Source organism: Sturnira hondurensis, unplaced genomic scaffold (genome assembly GCF_014824575.4).
Source record: "Sturnira hondurensis isolate 20B ecotype Veracruz unplaced genomic scaffold, ASM1482457v3 Scaffold0013299, whole genome shotgun sequence".
NCBI classification, from domain to species: Eukaryota; Metazoa; Chordata; class Mammalia; order Chiroptera; family Phyllostomidae; genus Sturnira; species Sturnira hondurensis.
In genome coordinates this window covers 5,403,909-5,427,522 of record NW_028085930.1, presented here as the reverse complement: position 1 = coordinate 5,427,522, position 23,614 = coordinate 5,403,909, and the positions used below count along the sequence as shown (strand labels likewise).

General features: G+C 55.9%; 1 protein-coding gene across 4 annotated transcripts; it reads right to left on the bottom strand.

Moving 5' to 3' along the window:
• Positions 1 to 6,409: 6,409 nt before the first annotated feature.
• AMOTL2 (angiomotin like 2) lies at positions 6,410 to 23,569 on the bottom strand. Of its 4 annotated transcripts, none has more exons than XM_037061248.1 (10): positions 23,501 to 23,569; positions 19,475 to 20,263; positions 16,458 to 16,761; positions 15,303 to 15,447; positions 14,677 to 14,769; positions 11,697 to 11,992; positions 10,723 to 11,039; positions 9,749 to 9,966; positions 9,013 to 9,192; positions 6,410 to 8,229 (listed from the first exon to the last, which is right to left on the bottom strand). In XM_037061248.1, the coding sequence occupies exons 2-10, from the start codon at positions 20,200 to 20,202 to the stop codon at positions 8,171 to 8,173; spliced, it is 2,340 nt and encodes a 779-aa protein (XP_036917143.1). In that variant the 5' UTR covers positions 20,203 to 20,263; positions 23,501 to 23,569; the 3' UTR covers positions 6,410 to 8,170. The 4 variants fall into 4 exon arrangements, with proteins under 4 accessions (XP_036917143.1, XP_036917141.1, XP_036917144.1 ...); XM_037061246.1 differs by lacking the exon at positions 23,501 to 23,569 and adding an exon at positions 22,916 to 23,226; XM_037061249.1 differs by lacking the exon at positions 23,501 to 23,569 and adding an exon at positions 22,916 to 23,226 and having other exon boundaries at positions 9,013 to 9,189.
• Positions 23,570 to 23,614: the final 45 nt, after the last annotated feature.

Here is a 23,614-nt window from a genome sequence, read left to right as displayed (position 1 = left end):
AGAAACCAGTCTGGTGGATGGAGCCTTCCTCACCGTGGTGGCTCTGCACCCAGGCGGACACAGGAGCAGGGCTCAGGCCTCCTGAGCTGGGAGCACCTCTTCTGGCTGCATCTGCAGGCAGATGACATATTGAGCCTGGCAGGCAAAGTCTTTCTACAAGAGGATGACCTCTGTTTGATGTTCTGTGTGATCCTGGTGTCAGGTGTAGGGAGCTGGCTCGTGAAGGATGACAGTTCTGAGAGGAGGGAGGAGACCAGGTACAGGGAAGCCGCGCTCCTGTTTAGGCTCCCAGTGGTCCCAGGGAGACCTTGCCCAGGCTTAAGATGCTGCAGGGAGCTCTGAGGGGCTATAGATCACCCCAGGCCCACCCACAGTGCAGGAGCCACCCCAGGGAGCTGCAGGCTGTACAGGATTCAGGGGGTCACCCTTGGGCCTCCCCTGTACGGGACCCCCACTTCATCCCCCTTACAAAACTCCCTCTCCCTGCCTCCTGCCGTTCAACCCTCAAAAAGGCTTCAACCAGCCAAAGTCCAACTTTGCAAAGCTCTCCTTTTTGGAACATACCTTCCTCAGATAGACCAGTGGCTCACTCATTCACCTCCTTCTAATCTTTCCCCAACTACCCCCTCAGTCACCCCCCTTTAAAAATGGCAAGTCTTTCCCCAGCTTACCCCCTTGCTGCAGCTTCTCACCTCTCTTGCCCTTCTTTGTTCCCCCTCAAAGCTCTCACCACCTTCCTACCCAGTGTGGACCCAGTGTGCCCACCACCAGGAGATGATGTGCGTGCAGGAGGTGAGAGGATGCATTAAAAAGCTCTAGATACTCCAGAATCTATGCAATTTGACATTGTCAAGAAACCCAGATGAAGACCAGAAAAAAAGATGAACTAGCTTTTCGCCACAGGGGCTTCAAGAATCATTGTTCTAACACACTCGATAAAATGTTTGTTTTTCTGTTTGTCTTTCCCCCACCCTTCTGCTACCTGAAGGCAAGCTCCACAGGGCAGGATTTTTTTGTCTGCTCGGTCCCTCCATGATCTCCCCAGCACCCACAATAGTGTCTGGCACTCAGAGGTTACATGATGGCTAATTGTTGAATGAGTGCACGGGGAGGAAGGGGTTTGAGAGGGCCAAGCACCACCAGCTAGACAAAGGATGGAAGAGCGGCAAACACTCCCCGTCCCGCTGTGAGCACAGTGCTTGTGCTCTGAATCCCTCTGAGTTTTGCCTGGGTCTCAAGCACCATAGGACACAGCTGGGGACTGCGGCCCTGTTGGAAATTGTTCCCCCCTGCTCTTGCCCCCAGTCTGTGCCCAGAGGGAGCCCAGGGCTGGCAGGGCCACACAGGAACAGCTCTCTTGAGGGTGGAGGGAGTTTGGCTCCACCAGCTATTCCCACGGTTGGGGCTGGCCGGGGCCCACGTGGCCTGCAGCGCCGGGGCCTGTTTCATGGGCCAGCCATCCAGCAGGGCTGGTTCTGGGCTCACACACCCACAGCCATGTCTGTGGCTGCATGCTCAGCCACTCCTCTCTGCCTTGACCCAAGCCCTCAGGCCCAGCTTCTCCTTTTCTGACCTCAAGACTATACACACAGAATCTCTTTTGTTCTCCTTTACGGCCAGTGAACCGTGGGGGCCGGGCTGAGGAGAAAGGGCATGGGCCTGCTGGCCAGATCATCCTAAGGGTTCACTACTCTGGCAGGGTTCAAGGCCACGTGTGACACCAGCACAGGGACCAGGTGTAACCTATGTGTAATGACAAAGGTCAGTTATACCTTTTTACCTGCTCTCTCTCAATCAAGCGGAGCCACAGACTACTTTCTGCCAACAGGGGTTCCTTCCTTTGCAAGTCTCCCCTCTCCTCCCTCTCACAGTCTCGGGGAGCACAAAGGAAGCTGGGAGGTGGGAGAGGCTGCCAGGAGGAAGTGATGTTCAAGTTGAATTTGGATGGATGGGTTTTGAGTTAAAACCCAAAAGGGAGGAGAAACGCCCAAGAAAGGAAAAAAGAGATGAGAAAGGCATTCCAGAGAAAAGGGATGGCACGTGCAAAGGCCAGGAGGGAAGAGGGCCCATGGGGCACTCAGAAGCACCCAGTTGCTGTGTGTATGGCTGGGTGTGCATGGGAAGGTGATGGAACCAGAGCCGGAAAAGTAGACAAGGGCGCCAGTTCTTACCAAGCATACTCATTTAGCCAACACATATGAGATGCCCTGTGCTTGGTTCAATGTGGAGTATAAAGGTAAAAGAGATGATAGGAACATAAAGGTGTCTGAACACGTCATTTGCCTTATTCATTGTTGTACCTTTGTTGCCCACCGCAGTGCTGGGAACATGGTAGGAACTCAATAAACATATGTAACACAGATGAACGAATGAGTGAGTGAGGGAATGAGTGAATGAGGGAATGAATGAATGAATAACGAATAGATGAGAAGACCCCTACAGAAAAGTCAGTCTTGCTGAAGCAGAAAACTCAAACCTTAGAGAAAAGCCTTTGGGAAGGGGGACTGTTTTACTGTATTTTAAATGGAAGGAAGTTACTATAATTTTCAGGGCAAACCGTAGCTGTGGCTTCTGCAGTTAGTCACCCTATGGTTGAGATTTTGGTATTTTTGCTGCTGATGCAATATGCTGGAAGGATTTCCACAGTGCGTTGCATTGAGCAAGCAAAGGCTGCAGAGGAGAGGCTGGGCAGGGCCTCCCAGAGCGAGTAAAAAGAAGGCCAAACTGATGCAAGGAGAGGCAAACCTGTGCTGGGAAGTGCCCGCATTGTTGCCCAACCACACCTGGAATGTGCCCCGGGCAGGAGCCTTTGGACTCACATGAGGCCTTTATCGGAGGACAGTTCACTACGTTTGGCCCACTCAGAATCGAAAGCTGACAGACAGGCCCTCAGAGGAGAAGGGAATGTGTCCCTGCCACAGCTGAGTGGCGTGGCTCTCTGGGGCACCCAGAGAGTGGACTGCGAGATGCCCCTCCTCCCACCCCCCAGCCCCCGAACTCAGCCTGGGGCAGGAGATTTGCGTGGCGGGTGAGAGCAGGGTGCAGACAGGGCCTGGCCACAGGTCTGGTCCTTGGCAAGCTGGTCAGCCCTACTGTCCAGGCTCTGTGGTGTTATCTCCCTGCTGGATTCCGGGACCCCTTGTTGTGGGTACTTCTGCCTCAGGGGAGTGGGTTATGGTGGGGACCCAGAGCCGTGGTTCTGTCTGCCCTAGTCCGAGGAAAACTGCAGCTTCCTTGATCTCCAGCTCCAGGCCTCACCTGGGAGAGACACGGACGGGCCCAAGGCACGGGAACCTCTCAGAGTGTCACTTGTTTGGGGAGACAAAACCCCACGTGCAGAGGCAGGTGCACTGTCAAGGGTCAAGCGAGTGAAGCCTGTGCCTCCAGGGGCCTGACCAGCCAGCCCTGTCCAAGATCTGATTTTGTGTTTTCCATTTTGCAATTGTTTTCTTAAAGAGAGTCCCCCCAGTTGCATAAGCTTCAGGCCACACAAAACTGAACACACCCCCGCCAATGCTTCGTGACTGGAAAACCTTGAGCAGATAGAGGGTGCCTGGAGGGTACCTCTGGCCAGGACATCCATCCATCCCGCAGCTTGGGGGTAGGTGGTGGAGGGCTCCAGCCCGGAGTAGAGAGTGTCTTGTCTGGGGCCCAGAGGAGGTATTGCTGAGCTGGTGGGTTGGGCCAGCTGGGAGGAGACTGTGAGCAATAACAGGTCAGAAATCACCTTTGAGAGATAAGGGCTGACAGTGTGAATGAGCCAGAATACACCTGTGAATACTACTTTCAACTCCGAATGGCTCACCAGAGGGGCACCTGGTGATCGAGAATGGTTGGCCGCTGGCTTAAAAGGGATGTTGTGACATAAATTACCACTAAACTGTACACTTTAAAAGCGCAGACTTAATGGGATGAGAATTGTATCTCAGCTTTGTTAAAAGGATGCTGAAAGACTGGTTGCCGTGGTGCTTTGCTTGCATCTGAGTGTGATCCAGATGTGGCAGGTGGCACTGGTGGATGCTGGAGTTTCTGAGCATCAGTCACACTCAGCCAGGGCTGTTCAGGGGCCGCTGTATCCTGGCCGGGTCCTTGCAGAGCTAGGAGACAGGATGGCAGCACCTCGGGTGAGCTTCCTGTCCAGCTGGGGTCTCTGGAGGCAGTGGGAGGCCTGAGCCATATCTGGAAGACGAGGCTCCAGTTTGCAGCCCCTATCTTGACACTTTCCTCCAAGCCCTCTGAGCTAACATATGGTTGAGCCAGGGGAGGAGTTAATGATTAACCAGGAAGAGAGGGAGAGAGAGAGAGAGAGGAGAGAGGAGAGAGGAGAGAGGGCTAGGACACCCTCACAGGTAGCCTTTCAGCCCTCTGGAGCCCCCACCAGCAGCACTGGGTGGAGGCAGAGCAGACAGAGCAGGGCTGTCCCCGGCAAAGAAGCTTGGCCTCCAAAGGGCCCAGGAGACACCTGTGAGACCCAGGGACTGGCCCTCTCATTGCCCAGCCCCTGTCGCCATGGGTGCCCAGGCACAGGGGCAAACACTGTCCTCTCCAGAGCCCACTCAACTCCACCCTGGCCTGCCGCTCCCCCAGTTTCTCCATGGGTTCTGGGGCTTTGCTGGGTTGGGACACAAAGCACACTAAGAAATGGGTCCTCAGACCCATTGGTGACTATATGGCTGGAGAGCCCCGTACCCTGCATGGGCACCAGCCAGAAGATATGAGCACCCCTCACATCTTTTTCTGTGACACATGCTCAGGCACAGACATGCACGGGCACGTATACACACACACATGTACATGTGCTGGGCAGGCTGGGTTGGTTTCTTCATCCCCCAGTCTATGCTGAAGAAATTATTCAAGTGCCTTTTGACAGACTAGCTCCTGCAAAAGGTACCGATGATTTGCAAGTCCCTGGGCAAAAGGTGCAGAAGACGGGGTGGTGCTCTTGTCAGAGCTTACAGCCCCTGGGCCTGACAGCCCTCCCAGGGCTCTTTTGGGGAGTGGGGGGAGGTGAACACACACCTCTTTGCTAAGCTGTTTTTAAATACCCGGCCATTTTGTTTGGATACCACGTCATTGCCAACAGCTGCGGGCTGGTATGGCTGAAGGCAGAGCAGTAGGAGCAGAGCTCTGCTATTCGGGCTGCCCAGGGCCTCCTAAGAGGGGCAACCTGTGCACACGGCAAACCCCAGTCCAGGCCTGGTAGCAGTAAGGTGGGCATGGATGCCGCCAGGTGGTGGACACAGGCTGAAGAGGGCTGGGGTGGCCAAGGGGTGGTGTCTGTGGCCTCTGCGTTGTCCTGTGTGGGGAACCCTGCGCGGAGAGCTTTCCACCCGATGGGGCCCATTGCCATTTGCAAGGTTGCTTAAAAAAAAGTACTTGGATGTTCTGTGTTTGTTTCACTCCTTTCTTGTGGGAAGATAGGCTGGCTCAAGAAGACATGTTCTCCAGGATCCTACTTACTCATCAACATGGCTGCTGAGTCCCCACACCTGCCCTGGAAATGCTTCACGCATAGCTGCAGGGGGTGACTGCTCCATCAGGTGCCCACAGCCTGTGTGGCCGCCTGCTGCTTTGCGGTCAGATTGACTGCCAGCCCACATCCTGACTGGGACCTTGGTGTGACGGCTGGCCCACAGAGACAGGTACTGTTGCTGACGTGAGAACACCCGAGATTGAGTGTTTGTCTTTTACGGATGGGAGGGTATGTTGTCCTGCCCCTGAGGCAAGAACGTGGTGATGCCACAATGAGGGAGAGGCAGTACCCAAGAACACCCTCTGCCCGCATCCCAGCAGAGGGCCAGCACGGCACCCAGTCTCGGAGGGTGCCAGACAACTTTCTGTGCTGGGTGGGGTGGAGAGAAGACAGGAGGAGCGGGAAGGATAAGGCCGCCTCTGGACACTCACTGCCCCTGTGGAGTAACCAGTGTGTGGCCACACGGAGCCAGTTAGGACAAAGCTACTCGGGGAGGCCGCCCACCTGTCAGACCCTCCTAGGCTGAAGTGTCCTCTGTGCAGGTGGAAAGCCAACATCCTCATTCTCTTCAATGCAGCCTGACTAACCTCCCAGCACTGGTGGGTTCTGGAAGAGATTATACTGTGTACCATCCTAATCTTGCAAATAAGGATGATCTGCTACCTTGCCCACTGGTATCCCAGTCATAAAATGGAAACCAGCACCCATCACTCCTCAGTACGAGGAAGGGCAGTGACCCTGAGCTGGCCGTTTCTGGGTGTGCTCTGGCCAGCATCTAAGGAGCAAGGCACACAGGGGCATAGGGCCAGGGTGTTGGGGGCACAGCTCAGAGCTGAGAGTGATCAGACGTGTGACATGGGTGGCCCCCCACCAAATCCCCACTCCTCACCTGTCTTCCCGTCTTTCTCACGGCAGTCTCCCCTGTAAAGACACCACTTTCAATTATAATTTTTTATTAAAATACTGTCACACCCAGCGGAATGCAGCAGCAATCCTGGTACAGGGTGGCATAACAAAACGGCCGTGTTTACATCTTAAATATTTATGATAACTTAGACACACATCATGGTCTTTGGCAGAAAATGTTCACAGCACAAAAAAAATACTTTAAAAGAAATACCAAATATTAATCCAAAATATATTAAGTTGTTTTTTTTCTTTTCACAATACTTTTTTACCTTTTTTTCTTCTTTCTCTTTTTGCTTTGTAAACAATGCACATGAACCCAATGTGTTTTTTTAGCTTTAAGAGGGATAAGGGGATTTAAAAAAAATGCAATTGTCCAGCAAATGCAAATGTTTAAAAAGGAACCATGGGGATAAAATAACACATACAGAACTTAAAAACAGGAAAGGAAAAAACAAAGATTCAAGAACTAAAAACAATCCAAACGGCTAACACCCACCCAACGCTCCCGGGCTGAGTTGGGGGGCTCTTTAAGACCAGGAGTCAAAGTCAGCCCTGCTGGCGGGCTGCTTCGTGGGTGCTCCCCTCTGATTCTAGGCACTGGCCCTGCTGCAGGGCGCTGGGGTGGCTCGAGAAGCCAGCCTCACGGGGGCCATTTTGTGATGGCGGCTCCCTTCAAAGGACTATCTGAGTCGCATCTTGCAGTCCATTGACAAGTTTTCACTAGCTCTGCTCCCTCGCTCAGTTCCTCCAGGGGGAGAACAGACCCTGATGACAGCACAGCAACTTCTCCAGTTTCCTTCGAGAGAACCGGCGCAGGGAAGCCCCCGTGGCAGATGTTTGGATGGTGGCTCACTGCACGGGGCTCAGGGCTCATACCCAAACCCACAGGATATCCCAGGGACAGGGACTGCGGAGCCATGTCAAGAAGCTGGTGATTGGGGGCGGGGTGAGGGGGTCTCACGGGCCTTTAAACCAGGGCTCAAAATGGGAGGAAAAGATAGCCAGTATCTCGTGGATCAACCAGTATCAAAATTCATGGGCCAAGAACCCGAGAGCAGGAGGTAACTGGGAAGCCGGTCACAAGTCACAGGAACCATGGCAGCAGGGTGAGTGTACAGAATGAGGGGCCAAGTCCAAAGCCACATGCTTCAATCTTCTGTTCCACAAGAAAGCGAATTATATACAAACTGCCCAGCAGATCCCAGTCCACTTAAAGAGCCCTTACCCACTCCAAGTGAGGGGGCAGCACTGTGGCTTCTGCAGGACTAACACTTTCAACGGTCCCCCAAAGAAGCAAGTCTTAGTGATCCCAAGGAGGCAGTGAGTAGCTGAGGAGCAGACGAGGCTGGCTGGGACCACACTTAGCCAGCGAGGAACACTGTGGCCAACTTGATTATGGAACTAGCCATCCTTGGCAATCAGCCCCTTAAATGGACATGCCCACTCCCTCCGACTGTAGGGGGTGCAAAGCAGGTAGGGGTCAGCTCTCTCCTAGGTCTTCAGTGGCTTGCCCAGCAGCAAGGCTTGGCAGAAGGGAAAGGCTGAATCCTCATTCTGCATGGGCTCAGGAGGTACGTGGGGCACAAGCAGGGTCTTCTGGGGTGCAGGCACTCTCACAGCATCCCCCTTCCCTGTAGCATCCTTCCTAAGCACCTGGGACCAGACGGTCGATGGGAACGAGTGCCCAGTTGAGGGAAGCAGAGGAGCAGCAGTTGGACGGGCTGCTGGAATGGCCGAGTGGCAGAGGACAGCAGGGGACAGTTCCAAGTGCCCCTGGCATCAGCTCCTTCAGATCAGTATCTCCACCATGTCTGACAAGTCCTGGACTCGCGATGCAGCGACAGAGTCTGCAGAGACAGAGCACAGGCACACAGGTCAGCGAGTGCTTCCAGAGCACTTTTTTAAACCCTGGCACATTCTGAAGGTGGTAGGCTTTTTCTTCACCAACCTTTCCCACCTTCACTGCCCAGGCACCCACTTCCCATAACCTGGCCAGCTAAGCACAAAGCTCTGCTCCCTCTCGGCTCTCCACCCCAGACTACCAACCTCCAGCTTGCAAGACACATTTGTTTATAACTTTGAACTTCTTGGAGGGCTTGGAGGGAGGGTGGAGAGCCCTGAGGGAGGCAGGCTGCAGCATTCTTTTCATGCCTGTGGTTTTCTGAGATGTGAGGCACAAGCAAATATGCAAGGGCTAATGTGAAAGGGAGCAAAAAATTTAAATGGCATCTTCTCAACTTTCTCCTTCCTGGACTCTTTTTAAACGAAGCCTTCTAACTCGAGTGCCATGAGGATAACTTGCCAAGCATTATCTTAGATATTGAGATTGTCAATTAATTATGTAAGGAAGAGTAGGGAAGAGGAGATGAAGTGTGTCCCACGGGGTTGCTTTCTTTCTGAATTCTGGATCTGTCTGTGATCAGGCTCTTCCACCCCTGTTCATGTATCCAACCTGCCCTCACGTTCACGCCAAGGTGAGCCGCGGGGTGGTGGGTCACCTCGGGGTGAATGGAGTGGGGGTGGTGAACAGAAGGGCCCTGGGAAGGGGTCTGGTACAGCCCTTCACACCCAGTGTGCCCTCAGCCTTGCTAGATACACTAGACATAACAGCTGGGGAAGTGGGGACCTACCCAGTGAGGTTGTCCTCTGGCCACTGCTGCACCCCAGAAGGCTGTCGGGCTCCAGCCCCAGGCAGGCAGTGGTACCGTCCGGGAGGCCGTCAGTCTGGGTGCTCCCATCCCTGCTCCCGTGTTTGGCATGGGCAGGAAGGGGAGCTGAAGCCACTGGCTCCTCCGCAGGGGCCCTGTCTGCTGGAAAGGCAGGGGGTGAAAGTTATTGCCCATTCATGAGGTGCGGCTCCCAAGAAGAATACCCTGAGTTTACTGCACCTCCGGGGGACACAAGGTAGTGAGGGTCGCTCTGGATGAGCAAAATGCTCCTGTTAAGACTAAATGCTCCTGTTTCCAAATGGGAATAATCATCAGGTTCCATTGGTTTCCACAGGTTTAGAGTGGTAGAGCCCTTCTTTCTTTGTAGGTTAAATCTTAAAGTCAGCAGGGATTCTAGAATGTCTATGGCATCTGCTTAGGTGGAGGTGTGGAAAGGGGCTTGCTCTGAAGGTGCATTTGCACAGGAAGCTTTTTTACTTAGATGGTAAAGAGCTGGCACCGAGGGGGATGCAATTTATGGAGAGCAGGGGCTATAGCACCCCTTTTCCCAATGGGCTATAGGATCCCTGGAATCAATATCAGCTGGCTCCCCAGGGAAGGGGTCAGGAAGCCCTGGCTCCTCAGAGCCTCAGTCCTGGGAGGAAGGGCCTGAGAGCAACCTACCCTTCTACTATGCCTCCCACAAGCCCCTGCTCACCTGCAGCCAACCAGGCGGGGACATCCACTTGCCGCTCACTAGAGGAGAGTCCCTGCCAGCCCTGGGTCCCTGCTGCTGCAGCTGAGAAGATAGATGGCACGGACTTGGCGGGCCGCAGGGAGCCCTGGGTGGCCTTGCTGGGGTCTTTCCTGGAGCGCTGCTGAAGGACCTTGATCACTGCGTCCTTCTCCAGGATCTGGGCATGGAGCACTTTTAACCTGAGGGGTGGGGTCAGGCCCACACCGTTAGACGTACAGACCCAGCAGCCTCTACCCTTCCCACCAGGTACCGACTGGAGGGAAAGCCCTGCCTACAGCCAGGGTGGTCCCAACTGCCTTTGTAACAGGGCCAGGAAGGGCCTTTATAAATGTCATCATAGCTTTGGATTTTGATGCTCTGAAAACCATCCCTTCTCATACCAGCAGGTCAAGGGGTAGGTTCTGGACTAGTTTGGTGATAGCAATGGCAACCCTTGTCCTGGGGTGCAACACCCCAGGGAAACTGACCACAGACGAGCTCAGTTGACGTGCTTGCACTTTTGAGTCAGATACAGGTCAAATGAAATCTTGAGGGGCCTCTGAAATGGTTTTCGGAGAGAAAAAAATGCTAGCTACCTCCAAGCCAGAGACCCAGTCCTCATTCCTCCTGGGTGGTGCATGGTGTGGACTCAGTTGGAAAGTCTCAGTTTCTGATTTACACAGTGTAAGGGGAGCGGGTAGAGGCCCTGAGCCTTGGGCGGCATCCAGCACCTGCACAGCCAGGGTCTCTGGCGCAGACCAAGGACTCAGCTGCTATCTCTGAGAATATGCCGACAATGCCTGGTGTGCCAGATACACAGGGTCAGCTCAGAATAGGAGGGACAGCTGAGCCAAGTGAGGAGAGGAGCCTGTTTACCAGAGATCAAGGACATGGCAGAGGCTGGACATTGCTGTCTCCCACCCCCATCTCTGGTGTCCCGGCCTGCGATGCCGAACCTGCTTTCCATCTCCTGATGCCTGTGGCTGCCGGCAAGCAGGCCCTCGTTGAAGCTGCTGCTGGGTGAGGGCTGCGGGGAGTGTCGGATGAGAGTGGTGTCACGCTGGGCGGCAGCTGTGGCAGCGGCATCCATGGCAAACTGCCTCATGGCACGTTCCTCCAAATACTTCTGCTCCCACTTGGTCATGTCGGCTTCCAGCGCCAGGATCTGCTCTTCCTTCTCCCGCAGTTGCTCTGACAGCCGCAGGGCACTGAGCTCTGGGGACCCGCCACTGCCACTGCCACTGCCACTGCCACTGGGGGTGCTGGCCTGTCTCTGCAAAGCAAGGAGCACCGTGGTCAAGGACAGAGGTTGGGATGTGCTGGCCACTGGCGCTCACCCCACAGGAGGGCTCTCAGTTACGCCTGTGCTTACCCAGCCACTCACAGCACATTCTCCTCCCGCCCGACTTCCACCCAAAGACAAAGGAGGTGGCATAGGATCCCTGAATCCTGTGGCCAAAGTACAGGAAAGATCAGGGCTGCCTCTGCACAGGTGACCACATGTTATCCTCCCAAATGGGGAAGAGGTGCTCTTAATAATGACACTGGATAACAGGTGTAAACCAGGGCAGAACTGGGCATACCAGGAGGTTTGGTCAGCCTGCCTCTTGTGGGTAAGGGGAAGGCCGGGAGTGGAGACAGAGCTCTATCTGGTTTGTAAACAGCAGAGTCATTCACACAACCCAAAGAGAAGATAGAGATTCAGGATGTGGGTGACCATCTCTCTTATCTTGGGAAGACACATGAGTGTTGGCTAGTCTTCTGGTGGTTGGGAGGAGCCTTGTAGGGAGGATGGGGAACAGATCACCCTTGCTTTCCAAGGTGGACCTATGCCTGGTCTGTGCAGGGGCTCCCAGGTCAAAGGAACTTTGGAACAGGCCTCCTCAGGGGCTGTCCCAGCTCTGCCACCTCCACAGGGCTCCCAGCTCACCTGCTGTGCACGCAGGGCTTTGAGTTCCTGCTCCAGGCGAGTGCGCAGACGTAGCTCCAGCTGCTCCCGCTTCTCACATGCAGCCTGCAGCTGCCCGAGTGCCTGCTGCAGCCGCTCCACCTTCTCCACGTAGGCCTGCTTCTTGCGCAGCTCCTCCTCAGCTCGCGCGGCCCGGCCCTGGGCATTGCTCAGAGCCTGCTCCAGCAGCTCAGCCCGCCGCCGCTGGTCCTCGATGGCGCCACGCAGCAGTGCTATCTCCCGTTCCAGCTTCTCCTGCTCCTGCTGCTGCTCATAGCCTGCAGGGAAAGGAGGGGCCCGGTCAGTGTGTCCAGTGTGCGGGTCCGCTGCAGGGCAGGAGGAGGGACGGGCTCTGGGGCCTGCTTGGTGCACTCAGAGGCACTGTCTCTAGAGAAGAACCATCACAGCACAGTGGAATGTTCTTCTGTAACGGAACTGTTCTAAACCGTGTCCATCACTGCATCGGCCCCTTGAGCACTTGAAATGTAGCTAGTTTGAGGACGAAACTAAAATTTTCATTTTATTTAATTTTAATTAATGTTAATCTTTGGGCCACATGTGGCTAAGGACCTGTCATATAGGCCAGTATGGGTTCTAGAACAGAAGACTGGAGGCTTGGGACCTGGGCAGGCAGAAGAAGGATGCCTTTACTCTGGGGGAGGACAGGGAGGACCCCGGGGACCCAGGTCAGCTCAGGCTCAGTCTGGACTTTTGAAGGCTGGAACCAAAGCTGGCCTCATTCATTGATGTAGAGGGAAAAAATGGGAAAGATCAATACTGTTGAAAATTGAGCCGTTTATACTGGGCTGGCTTCGTGTCCAGTGAGTGGGGTGGAGGGGCAGATGAGAGCAGCAGATTGAAAGTTTGGACCTAGAGGCCGTGACCCCTCCCCTGTGTGGGTTCACTCTCAGCTTACAGAGCTCATAGGAGGCCTGTATCCCAACCTAGTCTCATCATAACCCTCCTGTCTTAGTGTTCCCGGTGACGAAACTGCCAAGGGGGACAGATGGACAAGAACCAAACCTCCTCACCCTCGGCCAGATCCCCAGGGAGGGCAGGGTGTGATCAGAGCAGCTAGAGCTGGGGGTCTGTGTGACCTGCCTAGCAGGACAAGCAGATGGCATTGGTGATAAGGACCGCACTTCCCTACTAGTGGACGGGGCAGGGAATTGGGGTCAACCAGAGACATTTTCCCTGAGAATCCTGTGTTTTCTCCTTCGCTGTTAATGAGCAAGGAAGAGCTGCTTGGCTTTTCCTTGCTCATTAGGGGAGGGGAAGAGGGAGGAGCCAGGGGGCAGGGGGCAAGCCGCTTGAGCTGTAGGGGCAGCAGGGACCTTTGGCTTAGAGAAATTGAGGCCCCCACCTGCACGCTCCAGTCTCCCTTTGTGTTCACCCTCTCCCAAAGCAGCAGGCAGGAGGGCCGAGCAGCAAGGGAGCGGTGGGGGGACTGCCGGGAGCGGAACAGCCCAGAGGCTCTGGAATGCCAGGCATCCAGGTCACCCGCGGCTGCGAGATTACTGGCTCCAGCCAGGAGCCAAGAACAGCCTGTCGCTTGCTCCCTGGGGAGCGGAAACGCCTCCAGGCCGGCTCCCCCACGCCCCTCCTCTGCGGCTCCCAGAAACTCGCCTGTGACTTCCTTTGTTTGGCAGATCCAGGGCCCAGAAGTAGGCCCTTTCCTACAGGACACCCCCATTCTGCCTCCTCCCAGCAACCAGCCCTCTGCAGACACCCAAGGCCTGCCCCCTCCCCTCTCTCCCTCACCACCACCACCATCACCTCCCTCCCAGAGTCATGGTCTTTGCCACCTCACCCCACCCAGCCCGTACTGCCTAGCGTACCTCCTGCTCTGCCCCCACACCCCTTTGAGGAAGGAGGTGCTGCCAGCCAGAGTTCACTCCTCGGGGTTGCCCCACCATTTCTGGTCAACCCCTACCAGCTATGCCACCCACAGTAGGACTCCTGATGGGTTCCTTGATTCCTTTCTCAAGGCCACCCTCACCCAGTCACCCTCCACCCCCATTCCTCTTCTCCGCACACCCCCCCCAGCCATCATTATAGCTCAGAGTAGGAGCTCAGTGCTTCCTCTGTCCCTGCCCAGTGCCCCATGCTCCTCTCCCTGCACCTTCCAGCTGTTTCTTAACCTGTGGCCTCCTCTCCACCCCTGCCACTCCCTCAGAGCTGCTCTCTCTGGACACTGGGGGCCCCTTAGTCACTTGTCCCCAGGGCCAGGGCACCTGTACCCTTGAACCTGTGTTTCCCTTGATTCTGTTCCTTCCTCAAGTTCAGCCCCTCTCTCTTCACCTCCCTGCCCCAGTACCTTCCTAGGCCTGTTTTCTCTCTGCTCAACTTCTGATGGACAAATGAGTGATGGAATGGAATAGCCAACAACAAACTCATCCAGTCTTCAAGGAGACTTCACTGGCCCCTTTAAATAAGCGCCCCCCCCAACCCTCTTTTTAGGCTACACCTGTTGGTTCAGCTCCAGGACCCATTTTTGCCATCTTCAGGTGCCTCCGCGCCCCCCAGCTTCTCACCTGCCTGCTTATCCGGAACTCCTACACTTTCTGTTGCCTGAAACTCCCTGGGAAACTCAGACTCTTCCTCTCTCCCATCTCACCGTGTCCAGGGCAATCCCGCCTCCTCCACTGCCCCCTAATGCCTGCTGCCTAAGGACGCTGCCCTGACAGTCTGCACTGCAGCTCAGCAAATCGCCGCTCCCCAGCTGCCCCTCTCATATCCTCTGATGTCCCGGATAGATAGAGAGCCAGGTTTTATTCTTCTTCGGAAGCCGCCCCTCTCCCCAAGTCCAGTCCAGTGCTGGGTGCTCAGTAGGTACGCAGTAAACCTGTGCTCTAAGCACTGGTTTGACAGGGGAAAGACCCAACGCTCCCTGTCCAAAGGTGCTGCCGTGTTCCCTGCATACGTACACCTGGCCAGGCTTCTGGATGGGACCCCTACTCACTCTGAGCAAGCAGCTTGGCCACCATGTCCTGACTGCTGGCCTGGGCCTCCTGCGTCTTGCTTGCCAGGCGGCGGTTTGCAGATTCCAATCTCTCTGTTTGAAATAAAGGACAGATATTTGAGTGTCAATTGAAGCTGCCTGCCCAGGTGTCCCCTGGGGTCCTATCTACGGGGCTGCATCCTCCAAGCTAGGGATGGGCTCACAGGGGAGCCCCTGGATTAGCTCAGGGCCTAAAGAGGAGGGAGCACCTAGGGACGAAACTAAAATTTTCATTTTATTTAGTTTTAATTAATGTTAATCTTTGGGCCACATGTGGCTAAGTACCTGTCATACAGGCCAGTATGGGTTCTAGAACAGAAGACTGGAGGCTTGGGACCTGGGCAGGCAGAAGAAGGATGCCTTTACTCTGGGGGAGATGAGAGTGCCCTGAGGGTCTCCAAGGCCCAGAAGTCGGAGACGAGCATCACCCTGTCAGGGTGGGCCCCAAGGGGTCTCAACATGGCCCGCTTTGAGTCTATTCACACTCCTTCTGTCAGAGGACAGAGATTTTGAATTTCGCCTAGAACGGAGGAATCAACTCCTCTGCAGATACTTCCTGCCCCTCCACCTGGGGGGCCTGCCCTCACCTCTAAGATCCCGGTTGAAGTCCTGCAGCCTCCTCATTTCGCTGTCCATCTTGTTCCTCATGGTCTTCTCCAGGGCCTCCCGCTTGGAAGAGGCCCTTGTCAGGCTCTCGTGGGCCTCAGAGAGCCTCTGGATTTCGCTTTCCAGCTGCAAGAGGCAGACGGCAGAGGTGAAGGAAGGGGACAGTTTCCAGGGGCTGTGTTCCATCAAAACCCCTCCTCCTCAGGTCCATGCTGATCTGATATCCCTCAGAAGTGAGAGAAGGGAAGGCAAAAACGAGAGCAAAACACTCCAGGCGGTGATGGTGGGAGCACCAGAAGCTTGCAGCATGGGGCGGAGGTCCAGGGGACCAGACTGCTGGGACCAGCAAGCCAGGGTCCTGTTAACTGTCCCAAGGTCCAGATGCTTAGTGAAGCCAGGGCTAGGTACTCCGGAAGCAGATGCCTCTGAGGTGAAAGCATTTTACTTTTGTCTGGCTTCTGCTGAGAAACCAGAGCCCGGTGGGCCAGGAGTGGCCACAAAAAGATTGCATCTATGGTCTGAGGTTTGACCTATTTTGGACACCACAGGACAGCCATGGGAGGCTTGAGGCCACCTGCTAAAGAATGGGGCACTGGACCCCAGCCTGAGCCACCTCTGCCTGGAGTATTGCTCCTCTGGCCATCGCCATCCGCTGCAGAGCCAGCCTGGCCCAGCTGCCTCTCCCACTTGGCTGCTGGCAGGTTCCGCACGTGCTCCTAGCTGGCCTGTGATTCCAATAAGTCGCTGGTTTTTTCCAAGAGGAGGGGCTTTCTCTTTGGCCAGGCTGGGCCCAGAACAGGCTTGCTGTTGTATGGGGGACACAAAGGGCTCTCTGTGGGAGGTGTCCACAGGAGGGGAAGGGTGTGAGTGTGAGGGAGCTAGTGAATGAGCTCTTTCTAATCACCACTGGCCAGCAACTGCTCATGCTCCAGACCTGCTCTGTGGCCTCCCGGCTGCTCCCCAGCTGTCTGGAGTCAGCCAGGGAGGGTGCGTGAGGGATTAGGGGCTGGGAGGCAGAGGGACCAGTGAAAAGCCCAGCTAGACAGGCTCTCAGACTTTGTTGCCCCTCCCCTTCTCCGCACTCAGCCTTCAAGTCCTTTCCTCCTGTGCCCCTCTAAGGTCCCGGCAGGGCCTACCTTCTCTATTCGGCCAGCCTTCTCCGCTGAGCTCTCCAGCTCCCTCTGCAGCCTCTCATTGTCCCTGTGTAGCCTGGCATTCTCCCTCAGTACAGTCTCCATCTGGGCCAGCTGGGCACTGCCCAAGGTGGCCAAGGTGGCCTGGGTGCTTCCTGGCCCATCCACCCCAGATGGACTGAGGGAGCCTAGTGGGCCATGGCCAAGAGCAGCTGGGTGTGAGGGTGGAAGGTGCTCCTGGGGTTGTTGCAGGTACTGGTACTGCTGCTGCTGGAGAAATACAGGAGGCATCTGGGCCTGCAGGATCCTGAGGACAGAAGAGACAGCGCTCAGAGACTGTACAGAGAGCCCTATGGCTCCCACCCCAGAGCGACCTGAGTCGGCCTGGCCCTCCCGGGCATACTAGAAAGACAAGTCAACTCATCCTCCTTACAGTGGGAAAGGCCTTTTCCACGTGGTACGTGCCTAAGACCCTCAAGGGCCAGGATAGCAGAGCTAGAGAGAATCAAGATCAGAATGCTGGTTTCACACCCAGCCCCACTGTGGCCAAGGCCTTGGGCATCCGCCTGAGCAGCCCTGGACCTCCTAAACAACCAGCGCTTAAAGGCATCTTAAAAAATGCTCACTCCATCCTTCTCATCAAAAGCAGATTCATTCTGGGTCCGGAAGCCACATCAATCGTGATTGAGCACACAGCCTCGCAAGGCCCTGGGGCCACGTGTCGGCTGAGGCCCAGTGGCTACCTGTGTCTGTCAGGAGCCTCTAGTCTCAGGGGTTACTTTAGTACCAGCCAGTGTGGCACACTCACACTCTCTCCTCCTATTTCAGGTCCCTTGCAGGAACATTTTTAAAAGACTGTGGCTAAGGTTGGAGTGGTGAGACAGGTGTCAGAATAAGAGCCTGAGCTTCAGAGCCTGACAAAATAGACATTTAAATCCCCAAGGTGCCGGCATGGCTCTGCTAAGTCGAAAGGGCAAGCACCTCTAGCTTCAAGGAGGTTCGTCAGGGCCACACACGGCCCTGCAGAGTGCTGGGCCTGCGGCAGCCACTGCCACTATCATGGCCATCCTCCACCTCTCCTAGGGGTGACCACAGCTTACACTCTGTTTATAGAGTAAATGGGACCAGAACACCACATTTTCTTAGGTATGGGGGCCGCCTCTGGACTACCTATTAAATAGCCTATTTAAATAGCCTGAGCACAGGGACAATGTTCTACTGGCCCCTAGCACTGGTATGACACACACCTCAGGGTCCTGTGTCCAGGTAGAGAGCAAAATGCAAGAGGCATGGGGAGAGGGGTGGCGGTGACACAGACCCTTTCTGGTGTCTGTGGCTCCCGATGCAAAAGAACAGGCTATCTTAGTTTTACCAGAAACCATCCAGTTCCCGAAACCCCATGAAAATGAAATTACACTCTGGGTCCATCACGGCAGTACTCATGCCCACTGCCCTCCATCCTTCCCTCCCCTCTCCAGCCTTGCTCCCGGTTCTTTTGAGGACCCCTGGCGAAAAGAGCCTGCCCCCAGGTCCCAACAAAGTCTTCAACTGAGCAGCCCAAAGGTGAGGCTGGCTGGGCAGATGTATTTCTCTTCCTGCCTCAAGTAGGGCTTCCTGAGAGAGCTGAGTAGTGTCCCCACTGGGATGTCCAGGCTCTCCCCGCACTGCTAACTGTGGCCTTCTCGGGGTTGCTTCACGCACTTGCTCCCCCTGCACTGGGCCTGGCAGACACAGCTGGCATTCTTTGGGGATGACCTAGCTCCCAGAAAGAATACAGTCTCCTTTCCCTTCACACTTGCTCTCCCTCCCCCACCCCCTCCCTCTCTCTTTTTGTTCTCCTGCAAACAGTCTACTTCCTTTCCACGATATTATCTTTTCCTGACAGGGTTCAATAAGGCTGGTCTCAAAGAAGAAACCACGACTCAGCTTCCGAAACGCTCCCCAACCCAGCCCTGAGGAGGGAGATAAGGCAGGGGGCCTGGGAGCTGGGGGTTGTAGAGAACCCCCAAGGCTCCGGTCCCTTTGATACCAACACCCTTGCGTCACTCATTTCTCGAGAGCAAGGAAAGGCCAAAATGGTGGGAAAGTGGGTGACTAAATGAAGACTCAGTAGGCATGAAGAGAAACAGACTTTGACCTTGAGCCACCAGAGGAAGGGAGCCTGCAAATCCTCAGGCCCCTCTCGAGGGACTTCCTGGACCTCCCTGGGGGATGATGCAAGGTGTGTGAAATGAAGAGTATGTCAGCTCCATTTCTCACATTTCTGCACACTCTCTGGGCTTCCTGTCTTCACTGTAGCCCCTTAGAATCCATTCTCTGCAGGCAGCCAGAGGGGCCTTTTTAAACAGGTAAAGCAAATCACATCCTGCAAAACCTTCCCTCCCTTTAGACTTAAACTCCAAGTCCCCCTACTAGCCTCTGCCGAGCCTCCACAGAAAGGGGCTTGTCTGGACCCAGAACCCTTTCCCCCTACAGGCTCCAGACACATGAAACCCATGAATAAACATGAAAGGGGATAAGCACTAGAGGCAGGGCAGCTTCCACCCGGGTACAGAGTTGGAAGAGGTCCTTAAGGAGACCATCTGGTCCTTCCTGCCTCCAGTCAGGAGTGCCTCCCAAGACTCACAGAAAGAGCACTGTCCTCTTGTCAAAAATCTCCAGTTTGGCAATGATTCCCAACTGTCTCTAGCAAGTTCTTTCTGAAACCTAACCTTTAACCCCCTGCTGCAATTCATGCCCTCGGGAACTTTAATTACTTGACTGGGATAGCTAATTAGTCAGCGGCGTCCATTTCTGAATTAAAAACAAGGGATGTCCACTAAGTTCCTATGTGACCTTGGCTGAGTCCCTCCCTCCTCTGGGCATGAGCCCCTCACTCTTGGGAAGGAGGGGGTTTCACCGGCCTTCCTCTGGGGCTTGCCAAACCCTAACTTATGAGGGGTCCCCTAGAAGCTGTCCCCCCTGGGAGAACTACGCTGGAAAGGAAGTCAAGAGCTTGCAAGACCAAGGTGGGCAGTTACCTGACTTCAGCATGCTGGAGGTGCGGGCTGCCGCGGGCACGGTACCGTGGGTCGGTGACAGCAGTGGTGGTCTCGTGAGCTAGCACAACGTGTGGGTACTGAGGTGGAGGTCCTCGGGCCTCTGGGCCCTCGGCAGGGGGGCCCCTGGGTAGGGGGCCCTGCTGGTTTCGGGCCAGCTGTGGGAAGCTGTGGGAGGAGCTCATGTGGCTGGGGGCCCGGGCACCGTTCCTCTCCAGGGACAGCTGCAGGAGCCGTTCACTCAGGGAGCGCACATGCCCGTGCCTCAGCTCTCGAAGGGCCTCGTCTTGCCTCCGAAGGCCTCCAGGGGCCCCTCGGGGATCCTGGTCACCAACAAGCGCCCGGGGCCCTGCCTGCTGGGCATAGTACTGCAAGTGGGCTTTTGCCTCCTCATAGGTGGGCAGCTCCTCGCCCTTGCTGGGCTGTGGGCACAACCGGTAGAGGTTGTTCTCTGCCAGGTGGGTGTCACCGCCCTGGTGCTCCTGGCCCTGGGGTTCCTGCCTTGTGGCCTGTAGCACCTGGCTGTCCTCAGGTGCCAAGATCTCCAGGGAGGCTTGGGGGCTGCCGGTGCCCCCAGCTCCAGCCCCACCCCGCAGGGCCTGCTGCTGGATGGCCAACAGCGTGCGTGTCTCAGTCAGGTTCCCATAGCGCAGCTGCTCTTGGATGAGGCGGTGCAGGACTGTTCCTGAGGAGTCTTCCAGAGTCCTCATGCTTTTCTGGCTTGCTCACACCTGCCTGGACAATAGCCAGAGACACGTGGCCCCAGGGTACCTGGGAAGAAAGAAAGAAGAGCAATGAGTAGGAGCACATGGGGGGGGGGGGAGGGACTTTCCTTTAGAGTCAGGTCCAAAGCATAATGGTAAAGAGCAAGACTCAGAGTGACACAAGCCTGAGTTAAAATGACAGTGCTGCCCCTACTGATCAAGGCAAATTATCCGACCTCTGAGCCTCAGCTTCTCCATCAGAAAAATGGAAAGAGTAATGCTTGCTGCATGAGGTTGAAAATTAAAGGACACAATGGCTGCTGAGCTCCTGGTGCACTATACACCTTCAAAAAGTATTGCCAGTGTAATTACATCCACAGAGACTTACTATGCCTTAGAGAGAGACACCAGTACCGAGAAAGGAACCAACCAGGAACCACAGCCTCCTGCAGTCAGCCACCCATCAAAGATCTGATGAGAGACTCCAAGACGGGCCTAGTTCAAATCCAGCCACTGAGCTGTCCAGACCAGGGGTGGACAGGGCTCCAGTTTATTGGGAGGTGATAAAGAAAGAGACTAGTTCAGTAGAAGCCCCAGGCACACAGCCTCCAGCACTCTCTAGAATGAGGCAAGCCTGAGGTTCAGCCTTGGCACAGCTAACTCACCACTCTTTACCCTGCAGAACCCTCCCTTGTCATGGAGTGACCTTGGCAGCCATTCTGCAAGGTAAATGGGAAGAAGGAGAAAATGCATCTGGAATGGTGAACAAGGGATGAAAGGAGAGGTTACAATAGGACAGTGGTTTGTGAGACCAGGCAGAAAGGTGCCACCCAACAAGGTTTGTGGGTCGGTCACATAGCCTGTGTGTTGACAGTGTCTGCGTGGGAGCTCTGGGAAAAAGAAAGGATGAACATGTCTTAGAGTTTACAGTTGTGCCCCTGCCCCCACCTGGAAAAGCCCTCTACGGTCCTCTGGCCACACAATAGATGTGCGGTCCTCTGGCCACACAATAGATGTGCGCTCAGTATCCTGACCTCAGTAACACCCACTTGAGCCCATGGAGGAATAAGGGAGCAAGAGGGAGGGTCTTGCTTGCAGAGGGACCTGGAGCCAGAGGCAGGGGGCTGTGAGTGCAAGTAGATTATTTCCTGGAAAAGGTGTTCTCTTCTGAATTTGGGCTCCCAGTGGCTCATGCCTGAAAGGCTGCCTTTCCACAGCCTCCTCCAACACACACCTCCGAACTGGGATTCTGGGAAAGCCAAACAAAGCCCACACCTCCACACCTCCTGTGTGTATGGGGGGAGGGGAATGAGAGGAATGCGGCCCCTCCCCTGCCATAAAACTAGAACCCGAGCTGCCGCCGCAGTTCGGGCTGGAAGGTTGACACAGCAGCCATTCTCCACCACTCCCACAGCTGGGAAGCAGGAGAGAAGTCTGGAGGGCATCTCTGTGCCCACCGCTCCTAGCACCCAGTCATGCCACCTCCTCCCCCCACACACAGGAGGAATGCAGAAGCAAGACTCCGGAGCTACCAGAAGCAACTCAAACAGGAATCAGTTCGCCCCAGAGCAGCGATTTTGCAACGGTGTGCCAGGGCAGGCATAATGGTGCACCGCAGGAATTTCTGAAACATGCAGTGCCTGACTGATTTAGTCAGGGGCACTGACCTGTTTTCCCCTAGATTGTGTAAACGAATCAAAAGTATAGCGATTTTTGGGGGTCAGATCAGCAAAAACTATACTTTTGAGTGTCGCATTATTTTAGTCATTCGTTTATGTGTGCCACGAGATGAAAAAGGTTGAAAATCGCTGCCCTCGAGTTTTACCTGCCAGGCATTTCCCGAATTCATCACTGTCCGCCTGACTCCGAGAAGGAAGCCCGGGACTACAGAGCTTTCCGGAGATTCTAGACCTCCTTCCTCCAACAGTGCCAGGGAACACCCCTTGCGGGGCCTCTCACCCCGGAGTTTGTCCCCATCAAGTCCTTCTGATGCAAGTCTTCTCGGCGGGGGCCGTTACTAAAATCGCCACCTCCCCCGGCCGCCCCACCTCCGCCGCCCTTCCCTGCCGGGGTGCACCTCGGCTGCGCTAGCGCTCCTGATTGATTCTACGGAGCCCACCCGCTGCCTCCTCCTAAGCAAGCTGTCATCTCCGGCCTTTGCCTGGGCTCACGCACACCTAAAAAGCCGGAGTGATGGTCTCTCCAACCGCACCGACTCTCGGCCGAACACAAACACTCGGAGGCTGTCGGTGCGCCGAGAGCGAGCGAGCGAGCGAAGGTAGCCGGTGGCCCCAAGAGGTCTTTTAAGCGTCGCGGGTCCGCCTCCTTCGCTCCCTAGCCAGCCCTCTTTGTTTTCCGAATGCTCCAGCGCTGACGTCACCGGGCTGGAAGGCAAGCTGCATTCTTTTCAGTGAGAGCCAATTCGTGGCTCCAAAGATTTTTCAAGGAAGACAAAGAGGAATTCTTGGGCTAGTTGGGGGCAAAGGCACCTGTAACCCCTGCTTTATCAGATCAGCCCCCAGGGCCCTGAGCCTCAAGCTGGAAACAGCACCTTCTGCCTTATTTCTCGCTCCTCTCCTTGACCCGGACCAAAACACGAACCCCACTCTTCCCAGAGGCTGCTCCTTTCCCCAGCCCTAAGAGACCTTCGAGCCTTCGAGAACTCCCTCATCCTGGGCGCACGGCGTGGGGTCCACGGGGCAGAGTGGTCCCTGCCCACCTTTGTCGCCGCCTGGAAAGGGCGCCCTGCGCCCTGAGGACGCTGGGTCCGCCGGGGTCCTGCTCCCGGAAAAGGCCAGGCCGTCCCGGAGCCCGGGATTCGGCTGGGTCGGGTCTCGGCTGGCCGGGTGCGCTGCCTGAAGCGCCGATCAGCCCTCCTTACAGCTGAGGCCCGCGGGTGCTCGTCGCGGCCAGACCTGACGCCCCAGCCGGGCTCTGCTCGGCTCAGCTCGGCGACAGAGGTGTGCACTGGGCGGTGGCGCGGACGCTCTGGCAGCTCCGGCTCCAGCGCGGAGCCCCAGGGTCAGCCCGCGCCGGAGGCGGCTGCTATGCCAGGAATGTGAGAGTTTCAGGTTCCCCCTCGGGATCAAAGCGAACCACAAATAACCTCGCAGCGCGCCTCCCTCCTCCGCTCTCCGCCTCCTCCCGCTCCCTCCTCCCGGCCCCCGCCGGCCTCCGGGGAGGCGGCGCTGCGGACCAGGCTGGCCCCAGCTCCGTTCCGGGGCTGTCCTGGGCCCTCCGGGACCGGCTGCACCCCTCTCCCTCCCGCTCCCCGCCTGCCCCCTCCCTCCCCGCTCCGCTTTACCTTCGGAGCTGCTAGGGACGAATCCAACTCGGCCCACTGCCGTCCCCAACCCCGTCCCCGCCTTCCTCTCCCCCCTTCATCCCCAGGGTGGACGACACGGAGAAATGTACTTCG